At 39.9% G+C, this 25,827-nt stretch overlaps 1 protein-coding gene across 5 annotated transcripts; it reads right to left on the minus strand.

Moving 5' to 3' along the window:
- Window positions 1-57: 57 nt before the first annotated feature.
- On the minus strand, window positions 58-24,828 carry edaradd (EDAR-associated death domain). 5 transcript variants are annotated; one of them, XM_042502848.2, is made up of 6 exons: window positions 24,621-24,824; window positions 16,445-16,506; window positions 15,679-15,721; window positions 14,303-14,373; window positions 11,932-11,980; window positions 58-6,524 (listed from the first exon to the last, which is right to left on the minus strand). In XM_042502848.2, the coding sequence occupies exons 1-6, from the start codon at window positions 24,676-24,678 to the stop codon at window positions 6,136-6,138; spliced, it is 672 nt and encodes a 223-aa protein (XP_042358782.1). In that variant the 5' UTR covers window positions 24,679-24,824; the 3' UTR covers window positions 58-6,135. The 5 variants fall into 5 exon arrangements, with proteins under 5 accessions (XP_042358782.1, XP_042358781.1, XP_042358783.1 ...); XM_042502847.2 differs by having other exon boundaries at window positions 3,500-6,524; window positions 14,303-14,376; window positions 16,445-16,503; window positions 24,621-24,828; XM_042502849.2 differs by having other exon boundaries at window positions 3,500-6,524; window positions 16,445-16,503; window positions 24,621-24,827.
- Window positions 24,829-25,827: the final 999 nt, after the last annotated feature.

The raw sequence follows: 25,827 nt of genomic DNA on the forward strand, positions 1-25,827 counted from the left end.
TTAAAAAAGAAAAATAATAAACTTATGATTTGTTGATTTGTAACAAAAGTCAGCAAATGCATGAAACAAACAAGAGGCTTTATGACACTTTGTTTTACAGATCCATATTTAAGTTCCTAGAAAGCTCTCTGGAAAAAAATCAAAACAAAATATAAATTTGGACTGATTTTGGACAAATAGGAATTTCCTTGAAAAACAAACAAACAAAAAACAATTACTGTCAAACCCCAATAAATGTGAACTATTATTGGAAACTGTATTCCATATGAGCAAAATTATACGCTTTACATATTAAGCACATTTCACTTTTGCTAAACTAAAGGCTTTTTGAATGCAGAAGTAATCAACCCTTACCCTGGGCATGATTTCTTTCAAAAACATGGAAAAACAGCAAAATGCAACAAAAAAATGACTCCAAAATTAGCATGAAATACTTAAAAAGTACAAGTACAAGGAAAAAGACAATAAAAAAACAATCACAAACGAAATTTATCTGTAAAATGTGCTTAAATATATACAAATGTTGTAACATAATTTTAAATGTGTCATTATTATAATTATAATCTTAAATATAGTTTTTTTTCATTTTCCCTCCTAGACATTCTCCCCTAGATTTTTAAAAACAACTTTCTGAATACAGTATTTCCGAGGTACTTAAACTCCTCCACTTGGGGCAGAATCTCCTCCCTGATCTGGAGAGGGCACTCTACCCTTTTCCAGCTGAGAACCATGGCCTCGGATTTGGAGTTGCTGATTTTCATCTTGGCCGCTTCACACTCAGCAGCGAACCGATCCAGTGAGAGCTGAAGGTCATTGCCTGATGAAGCCATCAGGACCACATAATCTGCAAAAAGCAGCTACCCAATCCTGAGGTCACCAAACTGGATGCCCTCAACGCCCTGGCTGCGACTAGAAATTTTGTCAATAAAAGTTATGAACAGAATCGGTGACAAAGGGTAGCCCTGGTGGAGTCCAACCCATACTGGAAATGAGTCCGACTTACTGCCGGCAATACGGACCAAGCTCTGGCTCTGGTCGTATAGGGAACGGATAGCCCGTATCAGGGGGTCCGATACCCGTGCTCCTGGAGAACTTCCCACAGGACTCCCCGAGGGACACGGTTTAATGCCTTCTCCAAGTCCACAAAGCACATGTGGACTGGTTGGGCAAACTCCCATCCACCCTCAAGGATCCAGAGTTGGTCCACAGTTCCATGACCAGGACGAAAACTGCATTGCTCCTCCTGAATCCAAGGTTCAACTATCCGGCGGACCCTCCTCTCCAGTACCGCTGAATAGACCTTACCAGGGAGGATGAGGAGTGTGATCCCCCTATAGTTGGCACACACCCTCCGGCCCCCCTTCTTAAAAAGAGGGACCACCACCCCGGTCTGCCAGTCTAGAGGCACTGCCCCTGTTGTCAACGCAATGTTGCAGAGTCGTGTCAACCATGACAGCCCCACAACATCCAGGCCCTAAAGGAACTCAGGGTAGATCTCATCCACCCCTGGGGCTCTGTCACCAAGGAGCTTTTTGACCACCTCGGCAACCTCAGCCCCATGGAAGAGCCCACTCCCGAGTCCCCAGGCCCTGCTTCCTCACCGGAAGGCTTGTCGGTGGGATTGAGGAGGTCTTCGAAGTATTACTTCCACCTTTCCACAACATCCCGAGTCAAGATCAGCAGCACAGCATCCCCACCATACACAGTTTTGACAGAGCACTGCTTCCCCCTCTTGAGACGCCGGATGGTGGTCCAGGGCCTGTTCAAATCCGCCAGGAAGTTGTTCTCCATGGCCTCATTGAACTCCTCCCATGCCCGGGTTTTCGCCTTGGCGACCGCCGTAACTGCACTCCACTTGGCCTACCTCTGCCTCTTAGTCCCACAGGCCAAGAAGGCCCGATAGGACTCCTTCTTCAGCTTGATGGCATTCCTCACCGCTGGTGTCCACCAACGGGTGAAGGTATTGCCACCACAACAGGCACCGACCACCTTAAAGCCACAGCACCAATCAGTCGCCTCAACAACGGTGGCATGAAACATGGCCCACTCGGGACATGGTCGAAGCTCTCCTGGAGGTGGGAGTTAAAGCTATGTCTGACTGGAGACTCTGCCAGATGTTCCCAGCAGACCCTCACGATGCGTTTGGGTCTGCCAGGTCTGACTGGTGTCCTCCACCACCATTGGAGCCACCAGGTGGTGATCAGTTGACAGCTCTGCCCCCCTCTTCACCCGAGAGTCCAAGACATACGGCCGCAAGTCCAATGATCTACAAAGTAGATCACTAACTGCGGCCTAAGGTATCCTGATGCCAAGTGCACATATGGACACCCTTATTCCTGAACATGGTGTTCATTATGGACAATCTCTGGTGAGCACAGAAGTCCAATAACAAAACACCACTCGAGTTCAGATCGGGGGGGCCATTCCTCCTGATCACACCCCTCCAGGTCTCACTGTAGTTGCCAACATGAGCGTTGAAGTCCCCCAGCAGAACGAGGGAATCCCCAGAAGGAGCACTCTCCAGCACCCCCTTTAAGGACTCCAAAAAGGGTGGATATTCTGAGCTGCCGTTTGGAGTATAGGCACTGAGAACAGTCAGGATCTGTCCCCCCAACCGAAGGCGGAGGAAGGCTACCCTCCTGTCCCCTGGGGTGAACTCCAACATACAGGCACCGAGCCAGGGGGCAATAAGTATTGCCACCCCTGCCCGGCGCCAGAGTGGAAGAGACTCCAACCCCTCTCGAGAAGACTGGTTCTACTGATTTGGTTTGTTGAGGTGAGGCCGACTATATCTAGCCGGAACTTCTCAACCTCGCGCACCAGCTCAGGCTCCTTCCCCACCAGAGAGGTGACATCTCACATCACTAGAGCTAGCTTCTGCAGCCGAGGATCGGACCGCCAAGGTCCCTGCCTACAGCTGCCGCCCAACTCTCGATTTACCGATCTTTGTTCCTACTCTCACCTATGGTCACGAGCTTTGGGTAGTGACCGAAAGAACAAGATTGTGGGCACAAGAGTCAGATGAGGTGGCTTGGGCATCTAATTAGGATGCCTCCCGAATGCCTCCCTGGTGAGGTGTTCAGGGCATGTCCCACCGGTAGGAGACCCTGGGGAAGACCTAGGACACACTAAAAGACAACTTCTCTCAGCTGGCCTAGGGATACCCCGGGAAGAGCTGGACAAAATGGCCAGGGAGAGGAAAGTCTGGGCTTCCCTGCTTAGGCTACTGCCCCCACGATCCGACCCCGGATAAGTGGTAGAAAATGGATGGATGGATGGAATACAGTATTTCCTTGAAATTTGTGGAGCATTTCCTCATAAGTTACTCATTGCCTTTTCCCCTTTGTTTCTGACAGAAATGACCCCGCTTTGCTCAGGTGTCAAAGAATTTAATACTTGTGAAAGGTGTCTGAAAGACACACATGAAAAAAAGTGATGTCATCAATGTTTCAAAGTAATTGATATTAACCATTTAGAAGTGTACCAACTGAACACTATATAATTAAAATCAGAGTTCAGTTTATTGCCCAGTAGGTTTGCACATACAAGGAATCTGCTCTGGTGTTTGGTGCATAACATAAATAGAGTAAGAGAAAATGAAACTGGGAATGAAAGCAAGTATTGCAAAAATCAAGAAACACAAACAGATTAAAATAAAATTACAATCAAATATGAAAGAAATATCAAAGAAATATGTTTATATCTGAACTATAATGAAAGAGCTGTGCAGTTTAGGTGTTACTGATGAATATCAGATCACAATGTAATTAAAAGCAAAAACCTGTTCATGTAATTAATAGACAGTCAGGTTTTACTTTAAACATGACTAAGGCTTTTAGAGAGCCTGATGTGTTTATTTTAGTGGAAATGGGTACAGTAAAAAACATAAATATAATTCAGTTCATTCTAGTTAGTTTTCCTCATATGATTCTCCGATCATAACAAGTTATTACACTTTTCATATAGAGCAGGTCGAAACTCTGTAAGTGCTTTCCTCAAACATAAAAACGGAATGGCATGTTGATGTTAAATGTTTTGGTTCCGCCTAAATATGCACCTGCATGTAGGTTTTTCAAACATGGCTGCTTTCCCATTCCCAATAGATCAGAGCCGTGTAAACAGCTCTGCAGCAGATGAGTCTGACTCTCTGTTTGTTTGTTTGTTTGTTTTTCTTGCAAGTCACATTTGACTTCATGGACAGGGCCAGAAAACAAGTTAGCAATCAAGAGAACAACATGGAGGCCATCAATAATGTTATTCTTTTTTTACAGTGATATGACGTCCTTTGCAAACAACCTGTTGTCCACACATCATAGCTCCATTACACTGCCTTTACAACAGTACATTAGCAGTCCCTCCAGGATGTTGCAATGTCGTGATTGCAAAAAAGAACCCAAATTCAACCATTCACTGGGTATGGGTAAAATCTCATTTCAAAGTAGAACTCCATGCAGTGTACAGGTTCGCTAAGACCCTCTTTGCCCTGCTCTCTCCCTCACTGTTTATAATGAGACTACTGCTGCAGGATTAGAGCTCTGTGCCTGGGACACACAATGACAGGGCTAACTAAATACTATCACATGGCTAATGATACCCAATGGTTATTAACAAAACTAATGATAAAGCCCAGCTGTTTCGGTGTCAGTGTGGGACTGTTGGGTCCATAAATGGTCAGTGTCAGATGTTAGCCACTGCTGTTGTATTAGCTTGTGCTAACTGGGCAGAGGGGGCAGAAGGAGAGTGGCTCACAGAGATGGTTCTTTGGTGCTGCAAAAGGCAGAAACAGCTCATTGCATACAATCAACTGTTGCCCTACCCATCCCCATACCATCACAAATAGATTCTAATTCTATTGGAAAGACAGAATGTTCATTGTAATAGGTCCGAATCCATAACAGCATCACATCTATCTTAACAGCTTACATTGCATTTCATTGCAGAAAATGCCTACAAATGTTGCAAGGATCACTGGAATTTCTTAGAAAAGCTGCCCTGAAATCGGGCATTTCAGGCCACAACAAACCTAAAAACAGCCCGTCAAATCCTGGAGGGACTGAATGAGATGCAGCCAATGGTATAACCACTCTTAAGTTGTAACATACATACTGCTAACATGGTGTATACATTGTGTGAATGTGTGTACTATTTCCAAAACTTAAACAAAATATTTAAAAGTAAATACTCTGCCATTCCTTTTGTGCATTGGCGTGTTAGAATACTAACATTTGCTAATTAGCACTGAACACAAAGTTAAGCGGAGGCATATGGTATGTCGATTCTTGAGCATTTTGGTCATAAACCAAAGTATTGTGCAAATTGAAAATTTTGACCTGATGATAGCGCTACAGAAAAAAATTACAGGATCGCCAACTTTATCACAATTCATCCCGAGGGGAACAGAAATGTCTCCACCAAACTTCTTTGCAAGCTATCCAATAGGCATTGTTGTTGAGTAAATTCACTCAAATGAAAACCTTGTGCTTCTACTGGAGGACGTGTCTGAGGGTTACAAAAGTCATATATCATCTAGGAACCATGAATGTCTGTACATGGATTTGTAAAAATCCATTCAGCAAATGTTGAGATATTTCAATGAACAAATGAAAACTTTGACTTGCAGATGGTGCTTAAAGACAGTGGATTACCACAGGATTTATGCTCTGGGGGACCATGAATAATAGATAAACTTTTATTTATCCCCAAAGGCAGAATTTAGGTAATTAAAATCCTGAATGTATGTATAACATTTCAGGGCAATCTGTCTAACAGTTGTTAAGACGTTTCAGTTTGGACCAATGGGTGGAAGAACCAACAGAACAAGAAACAGATGTTGGACAAAACAACATTGCTAACTATAGAGTGATGCCATCTGCAGGGCTGAAAATGTTGCCATGCTGTTAACCAGTAGTAAGTCTTGCAAGTACTATACTGTCCTGTGCTATATCAGGCACCCAGCTAAACTGAATTATCTACTGAAAGTTTTCAGTTGTTTATCATACTTTTTATCTTTCTCATAAGATCTCTTGCTTAAGTCAATATTGCTAAAAATGTTAAAATGTGTCCAAGCTTATGAAGTAGAAAAAATCTCTAACACATGCAACCCTGACAAAAGAAAAATGTACAGTGTCGAACTGGTTAATGAGTCTCTTGCCAGCGTGACGGCCAGTCTTTCTCGATCCAGCTCTGCAGCAGTCGCAGCACATCAATGCGCTGGTAGATGCGACAAAGTTCGGTGAGCTCAGTAACCGTCTTCTGGTTGTAGCGCAGCAGGAACTCCTGGGTCGGGCTGTGGTACAAGGAGCCCTGGGTCCGGTGCTCCAGCAGGGTCAGTTCATCGTAGCTCATCCCCCAGCGACTTGCAAAGTTCTTCCAGTTTTTGATGGTGCAGTGGTTTGGATCCAGCTTGAGGCGCAGTAAGTCCAGGAGATCTTTGTCATTCATGAGGTCACTGATCTTGGGAGGAGGTGCTGGGCAGCAGCACTTTTCACAGGGACTGTTGAGTAACTGCAGTTCTTTGGGGTAGTCTGAGCTCAGAGATGGACAAAGAAGATGGGGTAAGCCCAATAGAATAGAATCAACCACTTCATTTGTTTAAAGCTAAAATAAACAAAAGGGGAGTTGTACAAGAAAATCTCATAAAAATTAACTCATCTCCTGTCAAACAGCACCATAACAGGAGAATTAAATGCGGACTCTTGAACGTTAGATCCTTATCAACCAAGGCTCATTTAGTCACTGATTTAATATTGGATAACCAGATTGATTTATTATGCCTCACTGAGACCTGGCTTTGTCCTGAAGAGTACGTTAGCCTGAATGAATCCACTCCTCCTGGTCATATAAATAGTCACACTGCGCGGGACACTGGCCGAGGAGGGGGAGTTGCTGCTATTTTTGATTCAAGCTTAGCAATTCACACTAAGGCTAAGCTAAAGTGTAATTCATTTGAAAGCCTTTTTCTTAGTCTTTCTCACCCATCCTGGAAAACTCTACAGCCAATTCTATTTGTTATAATGTACCGCGCCCCCGGCCCATACTCTGAATTTCTGTCTGAATTCTCTGAGCTTATATCAAGTTTAGTGCTTAAATCAGACAAAATTATTATCGTAGGGGATTTTAACATTCACATGGATATTAATAGTGATAGCCTCAGTTCTGCTTTCTCCATGCTTTTGGATTCAATTGGCTTCAGTCAGTGTGTACATAAACCCACTCATCGCTACAATCACACCCTCGATCTAGTCCTTGCATACGGCATCGATATTGAAGATTTATTAGTCTTCCCCAAGAATCCCGCTCTGTCAGACCATTATTTAATAACTTAAAATTTTTTATTACTCAACTACAAGCCTCTCAGCAAGAGTTACTATTCTAGATGTCTATCTGATTCAGCAGTGGCTAAATTTAAGAAACTGATTCTTAGGGCCATTCTCAAATTGACTGTCTCGTCGATAATGCTACTGGCTCACTGCAATCAGCTCTCGACTCTGTTGCACCCTTCAAGAAGAAAATAATGAAACAAAAGAAAATTAGCTCCATGGTTTAATCCCCAGATCCGCAAATTGAAACAAACATTGCGAAAATTTAAAAGACACTGGTGTTCAACCAAACTGGAAGAGTCCTGTTTAGTCTGGCTGGACAGTCTTAAAGTGTATAAGAAGGCCCTCCGCCATGCCAGGGCAAACTATTACTCATCATTAATTGAGGAAATTAAAAACAATCCCAGGTTTCTTTTCAACACTGTAGCCAGGCTGACTCAGAGTCACAGCTCCACAGAGCCTTGTATTCCTTTGGCCCTGAGCAGTGACAACTTTATGATTTTCTTTAATGATAAAATTATAACTATTCGAGGTAAAATCCATCATCTCTTGCCCCTACCTGACCTGACCCCGGACACAGATAGCTTGGATATGGCAGCAAGGCCTGAAATTTATATGGACCGTTTCTCCCCCATTGACCTTCATCGACTCTACACTTTGATTTCTGCATCTAAGCCATCAACATGCCTGCTAGACCTCATCCCAACTAAGCTATTTAAGGAAGTTTTGCCCTTATTAGACAAATTTTATTGGATATAATCAATGTGTCTTTATTAACAGGCTATGTACCACAGTCCTTTAAAGTAGCTGTCATTAAACCTCTTCTAAAGAAGCCCACTCTCGATCCTGAGATTTTAGCTAACTATAGACCAACATCTTATCTCCCCTTTATTTCTAAAATTCTTGAGAGAGTGGTTGCTCATCAACTCTGTGACTTTCTCCAAGATGATAGTTTATTCGAGGACTTAGTCAGGCTTCAGAGTTCATCATAGTACAGAGATGGCACTTGCAAAAATTGCAAAAAAAACGACTTATTTATCGCTTCTGACACGGGTCTGGTCTCTGTTTTAATCCTATTAGATCTCAGTGCCGCATTTGACACCATTGACCATCAAATCTTACTGCACAGACTGGAAAACTTAATTGGCCTTAAAGGAAAGGCACTAGCCTGGTTTAAATCTTACTTACCAGATCGTTCCCAATTTGTTCACGTCAATGATCAATCCTCCGCACATACAAAGGTCTGCTTTGGAGTGCCACAAGGTTCTGTGCTTGAACCAATCCTTTTTACTTTATATATGCTTCCTCTAGGCAACATAATTAGAAAACACTATAAATTTCCATTGTTATGCTGACGATACACAATTATATCTATCTATGAAACCAGATGAAACCGATCAGCTATCTAGACTTCAAACATGTCTTAAGGATATAAAAGCCTGCATGAGCCATAATTTCCTGATATTGAATTCAGACAAAACTGAAGTTATTGTTCTTGGCCCCAAACACCTCAGAAGCTCCTTTTCCAACAATGTAATTTCTCTAGATGGCATTACCTTGGCCTCTAGCACATCTGTAAGGAACCTCTGAGTTTTATTTGATCAAGATTTATCTTTTGCCTCCCATATAAAACAAACTTCAATGACGGCTTTCTTTCACTTGCGTAACATCGCAAAAATTAGACATATCCTGTCCCAAACAGGTGCTGAAAAATTAGTACATGCATTTGTCACCTCTTGGCTGGATTACTATAACTCCCTAATATTTGGTTCCCCCAACAAATCACTTAGGTCTCTCCAACTGGTGCAGAACGCTGCTGCTCGTGTTCTAAAGGGAAGCAAGAAAAGGGATCATATTTCTCCTGTTTTAGCTTTGTTGCACTGGCTCTCTGTGAAATCCAGGACTGAATTTAAAATCCTCCTCCTTACATACAAAGCTTTAAATGGTTCCTTACCAACCCTCAAGATCGCTGCGGTCTCAAAATGCAGGGTTACTTGTGGTTCCCAAAGTTTCCAAAAGTAGGATAGGAACCAGAGCCTTCAACTACCATGCTCCTCTCCTATGGAACCATCTTCCAGTTTCGGTCAGGGAGGCAGACACCATTTCCACTTTTAAGGGTGGACTTAAGACCTTCCTCTTTGATAAAGCTTAGAATTAGGGCTGGCTCAGGTTGCCTGGACCAGCCCATAGTTAGGCTGACATAGGTTTAACCTGCCGGGGGACTTCCTCTGATACGCTGAGCTCCTTTTCCTTCTCTCAATGCCGCCATCGGAAAATCATGAATGTCTGTTAACTGCATTGCCGTTTGCAAGCTTAGCTTAGCCTCAGTAGTTTAGCTTAGCCTTACATCTGTGATAGCCATTTGGTACTGTCACTACCTGGGGCTTGCGATTACGGAGCCTGGGTCTGTTGAACTGCACTACGCTAATCCTGTTGCCTCTTGGGACCAATCCTGCTCCCTCGTTTCCTAATTTTCTTGGATCCTGGCCGTAACCTTGACTGTGCCTGACCATGGTGATAGCTGTGCTGATGCTGTGACCCTGCCTTTGTTTGTGCTTGTGCTGTGGCTGTACTGATACTGTGCACCCCGCTCGCCCTGATCGTGGTCTGTTCCTGGTTGCGCTGATGCTGTGATCTTGCCTTTGGACACCTCCCTATCAACATATGCATGAGACTGTTATCATCACCCTCAATATCATAGTAGAGTGCAATTAATAATTTCACACCTACCATTATTGTAATATGACATGCATCTGTTTCTATTATTGCCGTGCCTCTCTCCCCCTCTCTCCCCCTCTCTCCCCCTCTCCTCCCCTCTCTCTTTCTCTTTCCTTTTTGCCATGATTATATTTCATTTGTTATTTACGACATCTATTGCACATCTGTCCGTCCTGGAAGAGGGATCCCTCATGATCCTCTACCGCTCTTCCTGAGGGTTCTTCCTTTTTTTCTTTTTCGGGAGTTTTTCCTTGGGTGATGTGAGGGTCTAAGGGCAGAGGGATGTCGTACACTGTAAAGCCCTCTGAGGCAAACCATGTTTTGTGATAATGGGCTCTATAAATAAAATTGACTTGACCTGAATTGAATTTGTGCCATGTAAGTTGCACAATAACAATGTATTGACAGCAAATTTAATATATATATATATATATAAATATCTCATCTACAGTTTAATTCATTTCTTAATTAATTTATCCAGTTACTTAAACTATCTGCCTCTTGATGGCTGTCAGAGGGTATGGCCATATAGCGTGCACTTGGATGGTCTCAGGCGCATACCAGTTCCCCAATGTCTCCTCAGTCTCTGTTTTCAGCTATCAAAGAGATAGTTTGGATTTTTTAAATGGGGTTTTATGAAGCACTAATCCATAATCAGATGTTGCGGTCGGTGTACTCCAGTTTGGAGAGACAGGAGTGCAAACATATTACGTGCAAAGTAGTTGTTTTTTGATAATCACAGTCTGGGATATGTCAATGATTAGCAGCAACACTGACTGTGACAGTGCACCTGGTGGAAATATCATGTATTTTCTGCATATGCCAGATGTGGTAAAGATGATGTTATCATCATGGAAAATATTAAAAAAGACAAATTCCAAGACAAAACCCTAGAATGAAACCAAGAAATATTACAATGCATGTTTTTTATGCTTTGATGGCTGTAGGATAAAAAAATTACGGTTTGAATGGGTTTCAGTGGTGCAGTTTTTGCACTTAACAATATGAATGTAACAATGGTGTTTAAATTGTGTATTTTAGACTTATTGTAGGAGCTGAGCTGGAAATTCCAAGAATATACAAAATGAACAAAATTATCGAAAGATGAAGGATGAAAAGTGTGTAAATGTGCCAAACAGTCCCTAAGTGTGAATCCCCTTAATGCCTGCCTGCTGCAGGATATTGTAACACACCAAATGGCTGGTAAAAATATCTGCCAATTTTAAAAATGGCTAACTATTTAGATTGTCAGAAAAGACAGGTTTTTTTGCTTGCCGTGTGTGTTAATTGGAGGGGATGGTACCTGCTCAACAACAGGCTTTAAGGATCTCATGCATCTTTCTGAGAAGATGACTAAATATAAAATCAGTAGGACAACGCAGTAAAATTGGACTTTCTTGGCAGAGCAAACAAGCTACCCAAATTACTCGCACATACAAATGGAGAATTGAGCAGTATAAGAGCAAAGTGAGAATGGGTGTATGCTCAGTTGGATTATTACTGTATTGTTCAAACTGTTGTGTTTTTAATGTCATAGTGTGAAAATTGTTTTTGTTTGAAGTGTGGAGGCATAGTGTGTGCAGCACTGAGTCCAAAACAATAAAGTGTATCATATTGTATCGTATCGTATTGTAATCTGTGAGGGAAATGTAGAATGGCACACTATACCAGACTGCAAATTAATGTAATTTTTGGTTTTGCATCTGGCCATAGTTGGTGCCCCATTGTTGGTGTCATTTCATATCTTACGCAGACATTATGTATTCAAAAACTTTCCATGCCTCAAGTATGCTGATGACACTGTGAAAATTGTTGGCAATATTTCAGTTCAACAATTTACCAAAAATGAGCACAATTTACATGCAGAATAATTTCATAATAAGAACTGATGTACCTGGTGACGTAGACATTGGGCAGGTGCATTCTTCAACATCTTGAACTGGCTACAACACAGGGAAACACAAATTATGACTATTAGTTACATCACATCCAGTATACGGTTAATTTTCTTTTACCTGCCAAAACTCGATTGCAAACATGGATCAATTGTGGCTCAGGTGGTGGAGAGGGTCACCTCTAGCTGTTAAGTTTGATCACCAGCTCCTCCAGTCAACATGTCGAAGTATCTTCAGGCAAGATACTGAAGAAATTGCTTCCAATGTATGAGGCAGTCTGTGCGGTAGCCCGGGCTGAATGAATGTATGTGTATGACTCTATGTGCGAACGGGTGAATGTGACAAGCAGTGTGAAAACTCTTTGTGTCAAACTAACTCGAAAAGCATGAGACAAGTGCAAGTCCAGTTACCAATCATGGCTGAAATATGAAGATTTGAGAAACAGTCACCATTCTCCTTCCACTCACCCTCTATATGACAAAAAGATTAATTGTTACTGGCTGTCATCGTAACACAACATACTTTCCTGCTTGGGAGATTTTCAGGAGATCATCAGTTTATTGGTAGAACAGGCAGCTGAGCTGAAAGACACAGTGACACCTAGTGCTGGAGGGAGAAGTTACAGGACTGTAAACAGCCGGCGGCCAGCAGCCAGAAAGAGAGCGTGTGGAATAACAGCATATTTTTTTACACTGAACTAATGAACACTGAATTAAGGATTTTTTTTGGACCAAACCTTAGGTGGTGATAGTTGGAACAGTGGACTTACTAACTAGATTACTAGCAAGAGTAGTCAAGACAGTTTGGGTGAGTTTTATTTTGTTTATGTTGACTTTGAATTAATGTACTTTTTGATGAGTTAATGAGCCAGTTAAGCCTCATCAGTCTTCAGTGACTGAGAGAAAGTTGAGTTCAAAAGGTGTACAGTTGTATTTATGTTGTATTTCTTATTGTTTAATAAGGACAATAGATGTCAGAATATTACTTTTCTTAACATTTTGTGGGTTTCTATTGTTATATATATGTTATAATATTTCTTTCTCTCCATTCACCTACTTCTAGGACTTCTCCCTATCTGTTTTGCGCCAAGATCCAATCTAACAGCTTTTGTACCAAATCCAACATGATGGTACACAACATGGAGAGGAAAGCTGTTAAAGCCCCTAAAATATATAATTTTGAAGGTGCAAAAGACTTTAGAATTCAATAGATAGTTCCACAGAACTGTGTGATTTCAAGGTCAATCAGATGGTCTGATCAGCTTTATTTCCATGTTGACATCAAGCTAAGTTTACTACCCACAGCAGTCGGCTATTAGAACATAATGCTGATTTTTAAAATCATCTGTGCTTTGCTTGTCTCCAGTTTCTTTTTTGGTTTGGTTGTTGCAGGTGCATGTCTCCTCTTATTAAAGTTATGTGCCTCAAATTGTGATATGTGTTATTAACCGCTGCACCTCCAGTTCAGTGGGACAAAAACCACTTCCTGTATGTTCACAGCCCAAAATACACAATGCTCACACCACAGCACAATAGTATTCTCAGTATTTGTTAGTTTTAAAGACAGAGTAGAGAGTTTTTTGGAAAAGGAAAAAACTAAACAAAGACAACAACAAAAAATAAGAACAGGCCTCGTGCTCCAAAGCATATTCAGGAGAGAGGGATGCTGTGTGCTTAAACCCTTAAAGGCTAACTGGGATTTGTGATACTGGACTTTATAGATCAAACTGAAATAGAAATTGCACTGAAATTGAATTGAAAAAATTACCTGAAAATTAGTAAGAAACCCCCCCAAAACTCTGACATGTTCCAGGAAACCACTACTGACACCACAAATGACATCACTGAACTCACAGAGTCTATGGTGGATTTCAATTAGTAAAACGACAGGAGCAACTGTACTCGAAACTACAGTTTAATTATTCCACAACCAGCAACCACGGGTTACCAGAACTATCAGGAAACATGGGCTATTATAAAGCAGTCAACAATGAAAGAAGATGGAAAAAAAACAACTAAGGCCAAGTTTAGACAAGAACGGTCCTACTAAAAACACAAAAGTCTTCCTTTGTGTTCTTAAAAAATCCACGTTCATATGATAACATTGTGAGAACAATCCTAGTGTACATGGCTCCATAAAAACAGCCAAAATGTTGTAGTATGCAAACCAGGCTAGTAGTTGGTGGTATAACTTTGTAATGACACACCACAAAAGAACGCAATGTGCGGAGTGCTGCTGTGCTCACTGTTCTCACAGGATCTGAGCATTGCCAGTTTACACAATGACAGAAGGGGGTGCATTTTCAAAAGATTACACTCTGGAACCTGGCTTTAAAAAAAAGATGGAACAAGAAAAGATGGTGATACTGACCTGTCGTATTCTGTTGGAGGAGGGGCTCAGGTATCCAGAGGGCATGGAGCTCAGGTGGAGTGTCACAGCATCTGCTGGAGACACATTCCTCACATCAGTGTATTCTGACAAAAAACACTGCAGGAATTCATTTATTATTAACAAATTGATCATTTCTCAAAATAACAGAGGACATTTTAACTGCACTGTTAATTATCAAACAGTGGCCAGCTCTAAGTTTACCTCAACAGCAGAGAGAGGCCTTTCTTTGGTCCAGGTCTGAATTGGAGACAGTCCTTTATTTCTAATTCCCTGTGTTTTATTTATGTATTCATCATATTTTTGGAACAAGATTCCCTGTTTCCTGTTTTAATCAGCTGTCGATGCAACGTCAACACTTTCTCTATGTCATACCTAACTTTATTTTCTATTCTCTGTTTTTTTATGTGCTGTTTCTATTAGAGTTAATCTTATTTGGATTTTTAATTGTATTTCAGTTCTTCCTGTGTGCCTTGTTTATTTTTGACATGTCTACAAACATGGGTGCTGAAATTTAAGTATCAAGTTTTATTAGTCATATACTCAACCCATCTCACATTATGCAGTGAAATGCCTCTTTACCCGATCTTTCTGTTAATCTTTTTTTTCACAGTCAGTTTCAGTTTGCAGTTTTCCGATGGCTATCATCAATGAAACTTTCCATTAGAAGTCTCCCACTGGCTCAAAAGGCATAACACATAATTTGCTTGGACGGTATGCAATATTTTATGACTTTACACCTTCCTGAAATTTCATCAGGTTGTAACTAACATTGCCTCTTTAACTCATTATAAAACATACTTTATTCCCAAACCATCTTGATTATTCTTGTTAGTGATCCAGTTAGTAAGTCCACTGTTTCAACAATCACCAATTGTGGTTTGGTCCAAATAAATCCTTAATTTACATTCTTAAACGTAAAAAACATGCCTTTATTCCCCATGCTCTCTCTCTGCCTGCTGGCCATCAGCAGTTTACAGTCCTGTAACTTCTCCCTCCACCACTAGGTGTCACTGTGTCTTTCAGTTCGGGTGTCTGTTCCACCAGTAGAGTTAGGAGACTGAACTCTGGTGGTGCGTGCAGTGCACTACATAGAATGAGTTTAATAGTAAGAGGTGTGCCTGTATTTATGACAGTATTGAAACACATACCCTACGGATTTCTAAAGGCCTTGGTATATATACATATACATATATATATATATATATATATATATATATATATATATATATATATATATATATATAGATAGATAGATAGATAGATAGATAGACAGAAAGCTAGATAGATCGCATAGTACATCTATGTACATGTATTCTTTGCAAAATGGATTAGTGTGGTTGGACTGCTTTATTTACCATTAGGATCTGTCACCTGCACTGGATAATTGGCCTCCAGGGACTGTGGAGGAGACAAATACAAATAAGATAATATTAGCAAGAAAATATATAGTCTGGTTGTCATGTTGGCAAAAAATATTTCATATTTACAGTCAGTCATTAGCTTGTTTACAATATTATGTGAATGCCACTGTAACACTGAACATCCCGTGGATCCCATTTTAACTTTAAAACTATTCCAACTAAATCCAACTCAACTGGCATGATTCTGAGTAGAGTTCAGCCCTAGAGTACACTGGAAAGGTTAAGTGTCCCTCGTGTAAAATCAGTCTGACTTATGGTGTGAGGGATATGACCTTTCTAAAATCACATTTTTGGGGCGGAAATTACAATGCGACCATGTGGCCAATTGGGATAACATTACTTGGATAACTATGAATGAAGCTAAGAAGGAAAACCTCAGAAACAAAAGTTTGTCTGCTCTGGTGACCCTTTTCTTTGGATCTAATGGAGGCAAAATGCAGTCAGTCACTGTGAAAGAAAATGAGGCTGTTGTGTGCAAAGATGGGAACAGCCTGCTGCAACCTGTTCTTCAATGAGCCCTCAGGCACTAACAATCACAGCACAGTGTGCTCAGTTATGGTACATTTCCTAGCAGATTACTGTAAGACTGTGTTTTCTGAGAAAGAAAAATGAGAAATCAGCTCAAAGCAGACTGGGTAGAAGACAAGTTGAGACAATGAGACAGTTTCACAAAGCAAAAGAAACAAGAAAAGGTGCTTACAAATTCTGCCACAAAGCTAGTGGTGTCTGTGTCCTCCACAGGTTCAGAGGTGGTTATGTCTGCTGGAAGATGATGGAAAAACACAAGTCAATATAATGACTTTATTCTGTGACTTGTCACCCACCTATTTCATCCACTTCCTAAATATCACCAACTGCAGAGATGCAGAGAAAAGCCACATCCACCTGCCACCCTACACATTCTGCTCTGAGTCTGTGACGTATTAGAAACACATTAGCGTAGGCAGTATACTGGGTAGTAATGACACATCATGATCATTTAAAGGGAAGTAAACTATAATTTGAAAAAGCAGCAAGGCTTTCTCAAGATAGTGATTAATGCCTATTTTATAGTCTTCCCAAATACAAAAGTGTGATTTTAGGTGTGTTTACTCGCCACTTCAGTCCTGATAAAAACTATCTGGCTTTCAGTGCATGAAAGCCTCTCAGAAACAATGAAATGACTGTTCAGCACCAACATGTAAAACTCTTAAATCGAATGCCCCATAGCACTGAAAAGGAATATTTCTAACAGGCACATTCACGGATGAGTTGGGAGAGCAGCACAAAGGAAGCTTTTCAGCTCCTGAAAATACCTAAACTGGGCTATGTGGGCCGTCATCAGTCCACGTCACTATAAAGCCATTGTATCCCAAGGGCACCAAATACAGAACTCATCTGGCCTTTCTCGAGTTACACAATGACGATGAAACTTAATTTTGCATTGGAAAAAAGAATTCCGATGAAGTGAGCAGGTGTAAACAGGCAGTTTCCTCCATGCAGCCTTGAAGCAGCCGTCATGTGTGTGGGTCAAAGAGACTGTGGAACCAGCCTGGATACCAGCCTCAGACTGTTAAACACTCCAGTCAGCCTGAGCCTTTTAGTGATGGATATTTTGGATTTTGGTATAATAATGACATTTTCATATGCATTATGACTAGTTGCACATAACTATACTGCTTCTTCCTTTAGATTTCTGTATGTAAGATTTTAGCAACAAATATCTCCAATAGAATTATAATATGTTATAATCACGTTTTTTAAAATAGAAAATAAAAGAGGAGAACCAGTCCGGGGAATGAAGACAAAGATGATGATGATTATTATTATCCTTAATGATATGATTATTAGTCCGCAACAACAACAATACTACTACTACTACTAATAATAATAATAATAATTTTTATTATTATTATTATTATCCTTGATATTTATATAATTGTTATTGTAATGGAATTGTAATGATGATGTCATTATTAATAGTGGTATTATAATATAGATATGAATATTATAACGATTGGTATTGTTATTAAAATTAGTATTATAATTGTTGCTAGATTGTTGTTATTGTTGGAATTTAAATACCAATAGTACATTATTATTATTATTATAACCCTTGATAATAATACTATATTGTTTTTGTAATGGAGTTGTAACAGTGATGTCATAGTCAATAGTGATTATTATTATTATTATTATCCTTGATAATAGTACTACATTGTTATTGTAATGGAGTTATTTTTATTATTATTTAATTGTAGAGATTTTGCCTCTCTCAGCGTCTGCTTGCCCTGCTGCACCCCTCTGTGTCTCTCCCTCTATGTTCATCATGAGACTAAAGCTGCAGGACAAATGGGTAATAGTTGGTGACAGCAGCAGAAGCACAGGGAACAGAGTTTTCAGAATGTGAACTCTAAATTTACAGTCTGTGAGTATTTGAGTGCTCCATAATTATACAATGCAATTACTCGAATATGGAAGTTGAATAAAATGTCCATCCTTGATTCATATGAGCCTTATGATGTGTGTGGTGTGAAAGCTCTGGGTCTAATATGTCATAGTGGTAATTTCTGGGGTATGGCGCTGCATTTCCTGGCTGCTGTTAACTCCACATCTCAGTGTGATTTATTACGTGTACTTCAACTGTCTTGTCTTGCACTGACAGTAGATGTTTCATTATGGAATGAAACATTTACACTTACACTTTTGTTTTTTTTTAAGGGCACAGAGCACAAGAAGTGACAGCCAGTGTAATCCACTAACAGGTAAGTGAAAGGTAAATCCCCCTCACCTCTTATCAGCCCACACAAAGACGAATAGGAAATATTGACGTGTTGCAATCTGCACCCACATTGTTCTCAGTCTGTCTGTTTCTAGAAAGTAATTAAGTTATTGTGTATTTGTGGAATCAATCATTTGTGGCTGAATAGAATACTGAAGAGGCTTTCATTTCCTATTTTGCTTCCTCCAGCATTCATTTAAACCAACCTCTTAATATTTCATGCACAATAAAACCTTTGCATGTAGATCTGCAGAGATGTTAGACTATATGAGTTAGAGCAGGAGACCTTTCAAGGACTCACATTACCATCAGCTTCCCATTTTAGTAGGGATCAACCAATATTGTTTTTTCAGGGCTGATACCAATTATTTGTAGTTAATAAAACCAACCAACCAACCGATATTTGGAACCAATAGGCATTTACAATAAAACTGAAAATCTTTCCTTCAATGTTAAGAATCTGTAATATCACAAACTACAACACAAAACTTTGTTTAAATGCCTTTAGCAAATGTTTAATTAAAACTGAAACTGTCAACATCATATACAGCTATATATACAAGTTTTTTTCATGAAGTTAAGTGAAAATTTCAACAGAAAAATGAATAAATAAAAATAGCTCCCTGAGGTTTTACAAAGTACACTTTTTAATTATTTAATTTAATCGTCGATCTTTAAAATAAAATGCAGATACAGATAAATCAAAATGCCTAGACATTATTGCCGACCATTTTCCAAAGCACTCAATAACTGTAATAGAAGTTTACTTTCTATTTTTCTCAGTACAGTCTTCTATAGTTTATCACGACCTTCTCACTGACTGGAAAAAGTAGGTGCTTACTTGTCATTTGTACTTTACTTGTACTTCTACTTTCCATACTTAACTATACATGATATAAAATTACTTTTGATACTGAAGTACAGTAAATATTAGTTACTTTCAGACTTTTATTCAAGTAGCCTAATAGTCTAATTGGTGAATTCGACTTCTGCCAAAGTCATTTTCTGGTAAGATGTCGGCACTTTTACTCAAGTATGGCTTTCAGGTATTCATCCACCACTGCACAAAACCCAAAAGTTAGGTAAGATACGGTACATGTAAGTTAACATACTCAAAAATTGAATGAAATATTGCTCCCCTGGGTGGTATTCGCCTTAAAATATAATGCATACAGTAATAGGACTTAAAGCCAGTTACCCAATGATCAAGTGTAAGTCGAAGCCCAGATCAGTTGAGCATTGTTTCTCCCTCTCTGGGAATGCAGGGGCATGTCACCGCACGCTCTGGATAAAGTTCAAGAGATGAAGTATAAACCACATCATAATGCATTGCTGAGGGCCATAATTCCACACAGGTGAACCCAGCTTTTCTCTGCTTTGACCACCCATGTCTGCTATCAGGACCGAGTGCAGTCTCTCAGCAGCCTCTGTAAAGGGCTTTAGCTTGAGTTTGTTTCCACACATGAATGGAGGTGAATGGCATGCCAATACCTGAGCAAGGCCACAGAGGAGTCTAGGCTGAGGGCAGCTACACACACACACACACACACACACACACACACACACACACACACACACACACACACACACAAACACACTCGCTCTGCTACATGTTGAACAAAGATGAAAGTGGCTGGTAAATTGTGTCTCTTTCACTCTGTGTGTGTGTGTGTGTGTGTGTGTGTGTGTATTCTTGGCTTGACTGGTTCATGCTTACCATAAAACTTCAAATATAAGCTTGTCCCATTTAGACGCAATGTCTACTACTTTAGTAAATTAACTACAGATTTTGAGAAATAAAAGCCTGTCTCTATTAGAGACCCGGTTACCATGCAGTTCATTTTCATAAAAGTTCTTTGGCTACCTGCTGGGGCTAATGTTAGTTAGCTGATTAGATTGTGCATACAAATGTAAATGTTTAAGCTTTTGTCAATAAAGACATGTTACACACTTGGTTAGCTTAAGATGTATAGAATCCTACACCAGAGACAACATAAGACTCACTACAATTCAGTCATTCAGTTCATTTAACTGAAACCATGAGCAACACAGAAGATAGTGTTATTGGCATAGTGAATGAGACATGCAAAAATGAGGTTTAAATAAACAATTTGGTTGTATTTCCATCTTTGCTGAGCAACAGTTTTGTGTGAAAGCAGTTGAAAGCCCATCCCAAATATAAGCCTGTGGAATTCACTGGTTAAAGCAAAATATAGCCCAGGCTATTAATAGAAGTTTTACGGTATGTTACCTCTTTAAAAACATATCACCCAGTCAAAAAAGGATGTTTATCTATGGTCAGTCACATGAAAACATTTTTTCAAAAACTTACATGTATTTTTGAACAGCTATCTAATCTTACAGTATTAGTGCCACTAAAGAAGTATAGTTGGTAATTTGACCTTAAGGGAATACTGCAACATGTTGGGAAATATGCTTCTCACTTTCTTACTGCAAATAGATGAGATGTTTAAAACAAATCTTAACTCTGTGTTTGGCAGTTTTTCGCCATGGCTTAATCACTATAACCGAACATCTCAAACTATATCACTATCTACCAAGAGACAGACCCATTTCACAAAACTATAAACAGGATTCAATATTCAATATTCCTGCTGCAAAACACAATTGGCCAAATAAATATTTCACTGTGTTCATTTAGCAAACACATGCTCTCTAAACACCACATCTGTCTCCAGGTGCAAACGTTTTGTCAGAGAGAAATCACAAAAGTCACCGGAGGGCAGTAGTTCCCTCTCCCAATTCTCAGAAAACCTTATCTTGGCAGCAGTGATTTGAATTGATCCCTACAGTGTTAAACACATTGTCATGAAGTGTGTGTTTCTGAAAGTGTGTGTGTCTGTGAGCAAATTGAGACGTTGTCCCGCATTGTTATTGACAGTCAGACTCCAGTTTGGAAAGGCGTGTTTTATACCAGTAATGTGGCATTTATCAAGTGGCTATGTGGAGAAAGCAGTGGCAAGGCTGTCATCAGGGGGTGGGGTGGGCTGTTTGATCGTGTCTATCAAACTGCGACGCAGATGGGCACACCCACCAACAAGAAACAATGCAAATCAGGTCAGAACGGCATCGGCATGCAGCCGTAATGGAGGACATGGAGGAAAGCACGACCCGTGTGGTTAGGAAAAGGAAATGCAGCTACAACAAAGACTGGGAAACTATCTATTCCTGGGTGAAACCAGTGCAAGGCGAGTCTGCAAAAGTTTTGTTTGAAGTTAGCTTGAGTCATTTTTACGTTTCACACGGAGGTAAATAGGACGTGAAACAACAAAGACAGTGCAAGACTCACAAAAAACGTATTGCTCAAAAGGAGGCTTCGCAGTCTATGCATACGTTCCTGCTAAAACCCAAATAAGATTCAAATGCAGATAAGGTAACAGCAGCTGAACTAACTAGTGTTTACCATGCTGTGTAGTCATTTCAGCCCAACTGAACTATGTCATCAGTCAGCTCCACGGACTAGGGAGATCACCTTATCAGGGACTTCCATCGTCGGCCCTGGGGGGGGTACTGTTAGGGTTTGAGTTTTCTGTCTGTAACTTCCTGTTTTATTTTGTAAAACATCATCTCCCCCAGTGTTGTCTCAATGTTTACTTCCTCCCTTTGCTCCCTTTCCCGCCACTGGTGATTACCCTCATGCGCTTTACCTGTGTCTCATTCTCCCCTCCCTTGTGCGTATAAAAGCCAAGCTCTCCCTTCCATCTGTGCCAGTTCATCTTGTCTTCCCCATGTGCTGCATTACTGTGTCCGCCTGCCTGTGAGTTCTTGACAGAGGCCATGATTTTATTTTATTCACAGAAGTATTTGATTAAGTGAGTGAGTCATTTTTATTCTTGATGTGGTTTATGATTATTAGTTTTAAATACTGACTGAATTTGTTTGGAATCAAAAAATTACATTAAAAATAATTGAACAATTACCACAAATATTATTTAAAAACAATATTATTATTATCTAAAACAAAGCTTTTTAATTGCAATAAATACATTTAATAAATATTTGGCACGCATGAGATTGATTTAATTAATGATGGTGTTTAACATGACAGCACTGTTTGGATTTGATCATTTGATTGAAATTAAGTGATTTTATTTAAGACGTGGATTTATTGGTTGAATTGACTGACATGCTTTATGTTTCTTTTTCCTTCAGGTTACCAACCCAACACTCAAACTCTTCCATCATCAGTTTAATAACTAAGGGAAAGTGAGTGGAGTTGACCTACGTCCTCTGTTGTTGTCTGTGTCGGGTCAAGTTTAGACAGGCACTGAGGCTGAAACCCAACAGAAACTCCAATAACCAAACCATGTTGAACCTTCAGATTAAAGATTGCAGCAGACACTTTTAACTTTACTATAACTCCACATCCTGGCTTAGTTTGTAGATTTACTCACAAACTGTGATAATTGTCAGTTTAGTCACGGGGGAAGGGAACTACAGTGTACACTTGGATCATACAGGATTGCAAACAAACAGCCATTAACCCACAGTGCCACTAAACACATGTTCATTATATGAAGCCAGTTGTGTGAAAGTGGTTCAGGTAAATACAGGCAGGAAAAACAAAGATGGTGGCACTCAGCAGAAATGATACAGTCGGCTGTTAATAGTGTGTGTGCACATGCCATGAGATCGTGTTTGCTTCTGTGGTGAGACAGCAGCTGTTGGAAAAATCGCACTTTTCTGAAGTCTACATGATGAATCCAAATGTGCTAGAGAAGTTGTTGAGCTGCACGAGGCTACAGAGTCAATAACTCTCCACAGAAACAAATGCATTCGGCTCTCATCAAAGACAGCAGTCAGTAAGTTTATGATGGATGTTAGAAAAAGTGGAATTACCATGTTAGTCCAAGTAAAACCGGACTTTTAAAATACAAGTAAACATGTTAGTCCGACTTACATCAGACTAAATGGAATTTCTCAAAATCAGACTAACACACATTTACATAAAACCTCCTAAACATCTGAATCAGAATAAGGTGTGCACAAATTAACTCATGAGAGAAGAGGGGTGAGCTTGTTGTGGGCGAGCAGCCTGTGCTCAAAATGCCAAACCATTGGAGATTCACTGATTTATAACATGAAACCATTTTATTCTATGTTTATAGCTGTTTTAATCAGCTGGTTTGTTTGTTTTGGAGCCCTGGATTGAATAATCTGTCATTCTGTTTCTACTTGTTCTTAAATAAATGTAATTACATTCCACCACTGTTGAGATAAAAATATAAATTGAACTATTTTTCCAACTGTAGTGTATAAATTTTAATAATAGCATTTGTAAAGTGTTCTGTACTCAACACAAACACTAATTCCTTTTTTACTAATACTAATAATAATATTTTTGTCATCATGATTTCTAATTAATCGGGAAAGTTAAACTAAAAAAAATGTTTTTAAGGGTAGATAAAGTGCCAGGGTGCATAAAAAGGACCAAAATAGAGCTTGTTCATCATAAAAATAAATAAAGAAAAGAAAATCCATGGAAGGATGCCCCTGGGCCCCCTTACTGAGGTCTGGGCTAGGCCCCAGTGCACTCAAATCCTAGCCCCTGGTGATCCATCTGCATTTGTAATGGTATTAATCAGTGTAGAGAAAGAGCCCTCATTTATAAATAATTTCACTGGGTCAAAAGGCAATGGGTTTTCCATCATCAGATCAAGGGGATTTTTAAAAGTGGAAACTTTGTTGGTGGTGGTTGCAGACTCACCAGGAAACACTTGCTGTTTTCCCCCAAATTAAGCATGATGAAATAATGAATTGTGAAAAAAAAAAAATCATTGTTACAAAAACACTTTCACTGACAAATATATAGGGTATGAATGTGTATTGTTACTCAAAAAACAGAAGTACGGCAACTGGAATATAGGAGGTCTCAAAGTGATTTTTTAGTTTGTAACATAAAAAGATGGGGATAAAACACACACACACTAACACACTGTGTGAGGAAACTACCTGACACACACGCGCGCGCGCGCGCGCACACACACACACACACACACACACACACACACACACACACACACACACACACACACACACACACTCTCTCTCTCTCTCTCTCTCTCTCTCTCTTAAAAAACAATATTTGACTCACCAAATGGTTCTTTAAACGCCCTCAAACTGCTCATTTTTGAATCCGAGCCGTCTCCCATATGCAGCTCCGAGTCTCAGGCTAAGAAAAAAACTGTGCGTTACTCTAACAGGAGAAACACACTCTGATCCTTCTCTGTGAGGAAGAGGAAGCAGCGGCCGCAGCACCTCATACACTGCTGAAACACCTCACGATGAAAGGGTAACAGGCTCTGTGCTGCGTTCAACGACCCCACGGAAATCCAAACATCAAAATTTCGGAAGTCGTCGTCGTGTTTTAATCTTTTGAAACCTGAGTGAATTGGCTTGATGTCTTTCAAAAAAAAACAAACAAAAAAAAAAAAACGGAAGGAAGTTACAAGTCACGAGTTACAAAGAAATTACCTGAAATTTAGCAACAAAAAACCTGTCCTGTCTTTTAAAATAATTCGCGGGTCTTTCACTTGTAACGTTTTCCAAATTTCTTGAAATTTGTGGGACATCTCTGACCAAGTTTGGCAATGCCTGTTTTCAAAAGAACGAAACCAATTTGCATAGGTTTCCTGTGATGTCGTTCCAGCTTTCAAAGAGTTGATACTTATTTTTAGATCTACATGCAGCATTCGATCAACGTCGCTTTTCTTGTGCTGCGTTCAATTTCAAAATCTATTTGGTGTAATTTCTTTAAAAAACAAGGCAATTACCAACTTGGCAAGAAAAAAAAGACCTCCAAATTAATTTTAAAAAGTGGGGTTAGAATCTTTCTTTTTTAAAATGGAGAAAATGTCAACAAAACTATATGTGCACCTATCAAAAAATAAATAAATGTATAAAAATCAGCACTTTTTGGCATTATTTTTCTTCTCTTTCCTTTTCTTGTTTGTTTTCAGGTTATTTTCATGTAACTTTTTAAATAATTCCCTGCTAATGGGTCATGTTTTGGTAAGTTGACATCTCTCCGTGTTTGCCAATGTTTCAAAGGTTAAAGCGCTCAGGCTAATAGCAGGGAGCAGGACTCCCCCTACAGCACTACAAACACACGCCTGAGCTGCTTTCAGTCCACATACATTTGGCCATATGATTCTCGACAAACTCTGGCTGGATTGCCATAAAATGTGGACATTTGTGGTTACTGAAAAATGACTTCGGTAAGCTTTAATCCAGCACCACCAGCAGGTCAGCTGCTGCCATGACACCTTCTTTGTCTTTGTTCCACGTCGTAATGGAGGATA

The sequence above is a fragment of the Plectropomus leopardus genome, chromosome 13 (assembly GCF_026936395.1).
Source record: "Plectropomus leopardus strain MGB_pleo_1.0 chromosome 13, ASM2693639v1, whole genome shotgun sequence".
Taxonomy (NCBI): domain Eukaryota; kingdom Metazoa; phylum Chordata; class Actinopteri; order Perciformes; family Serranidae; genus Plectropomus; species Plectropomus leopardus.

Coding starts and splice junctions, on each gene's coding strand:
- edaradd (XM_042502846.2), bottom strand. CDS start 24,678: ATGGGAGACGGCTCGGATTCAAAAATGAGCAGTTTGAGGGCGTTTAAA. Junction 15,722..16,444: donor CTAGCTTTGTGGCAGAATTT/GTAAGCACCTTT, acceptor TCTCCTCCACAG/TCCCTGGAGGCCAATTATCC. Junction 6,525..11,931: donor CCCAATGTCTACGTCACCAG/GTACATCAGTTC, acceptor CTCTGAGCTCAG/ACTACCCCAAAGAACTGCAG.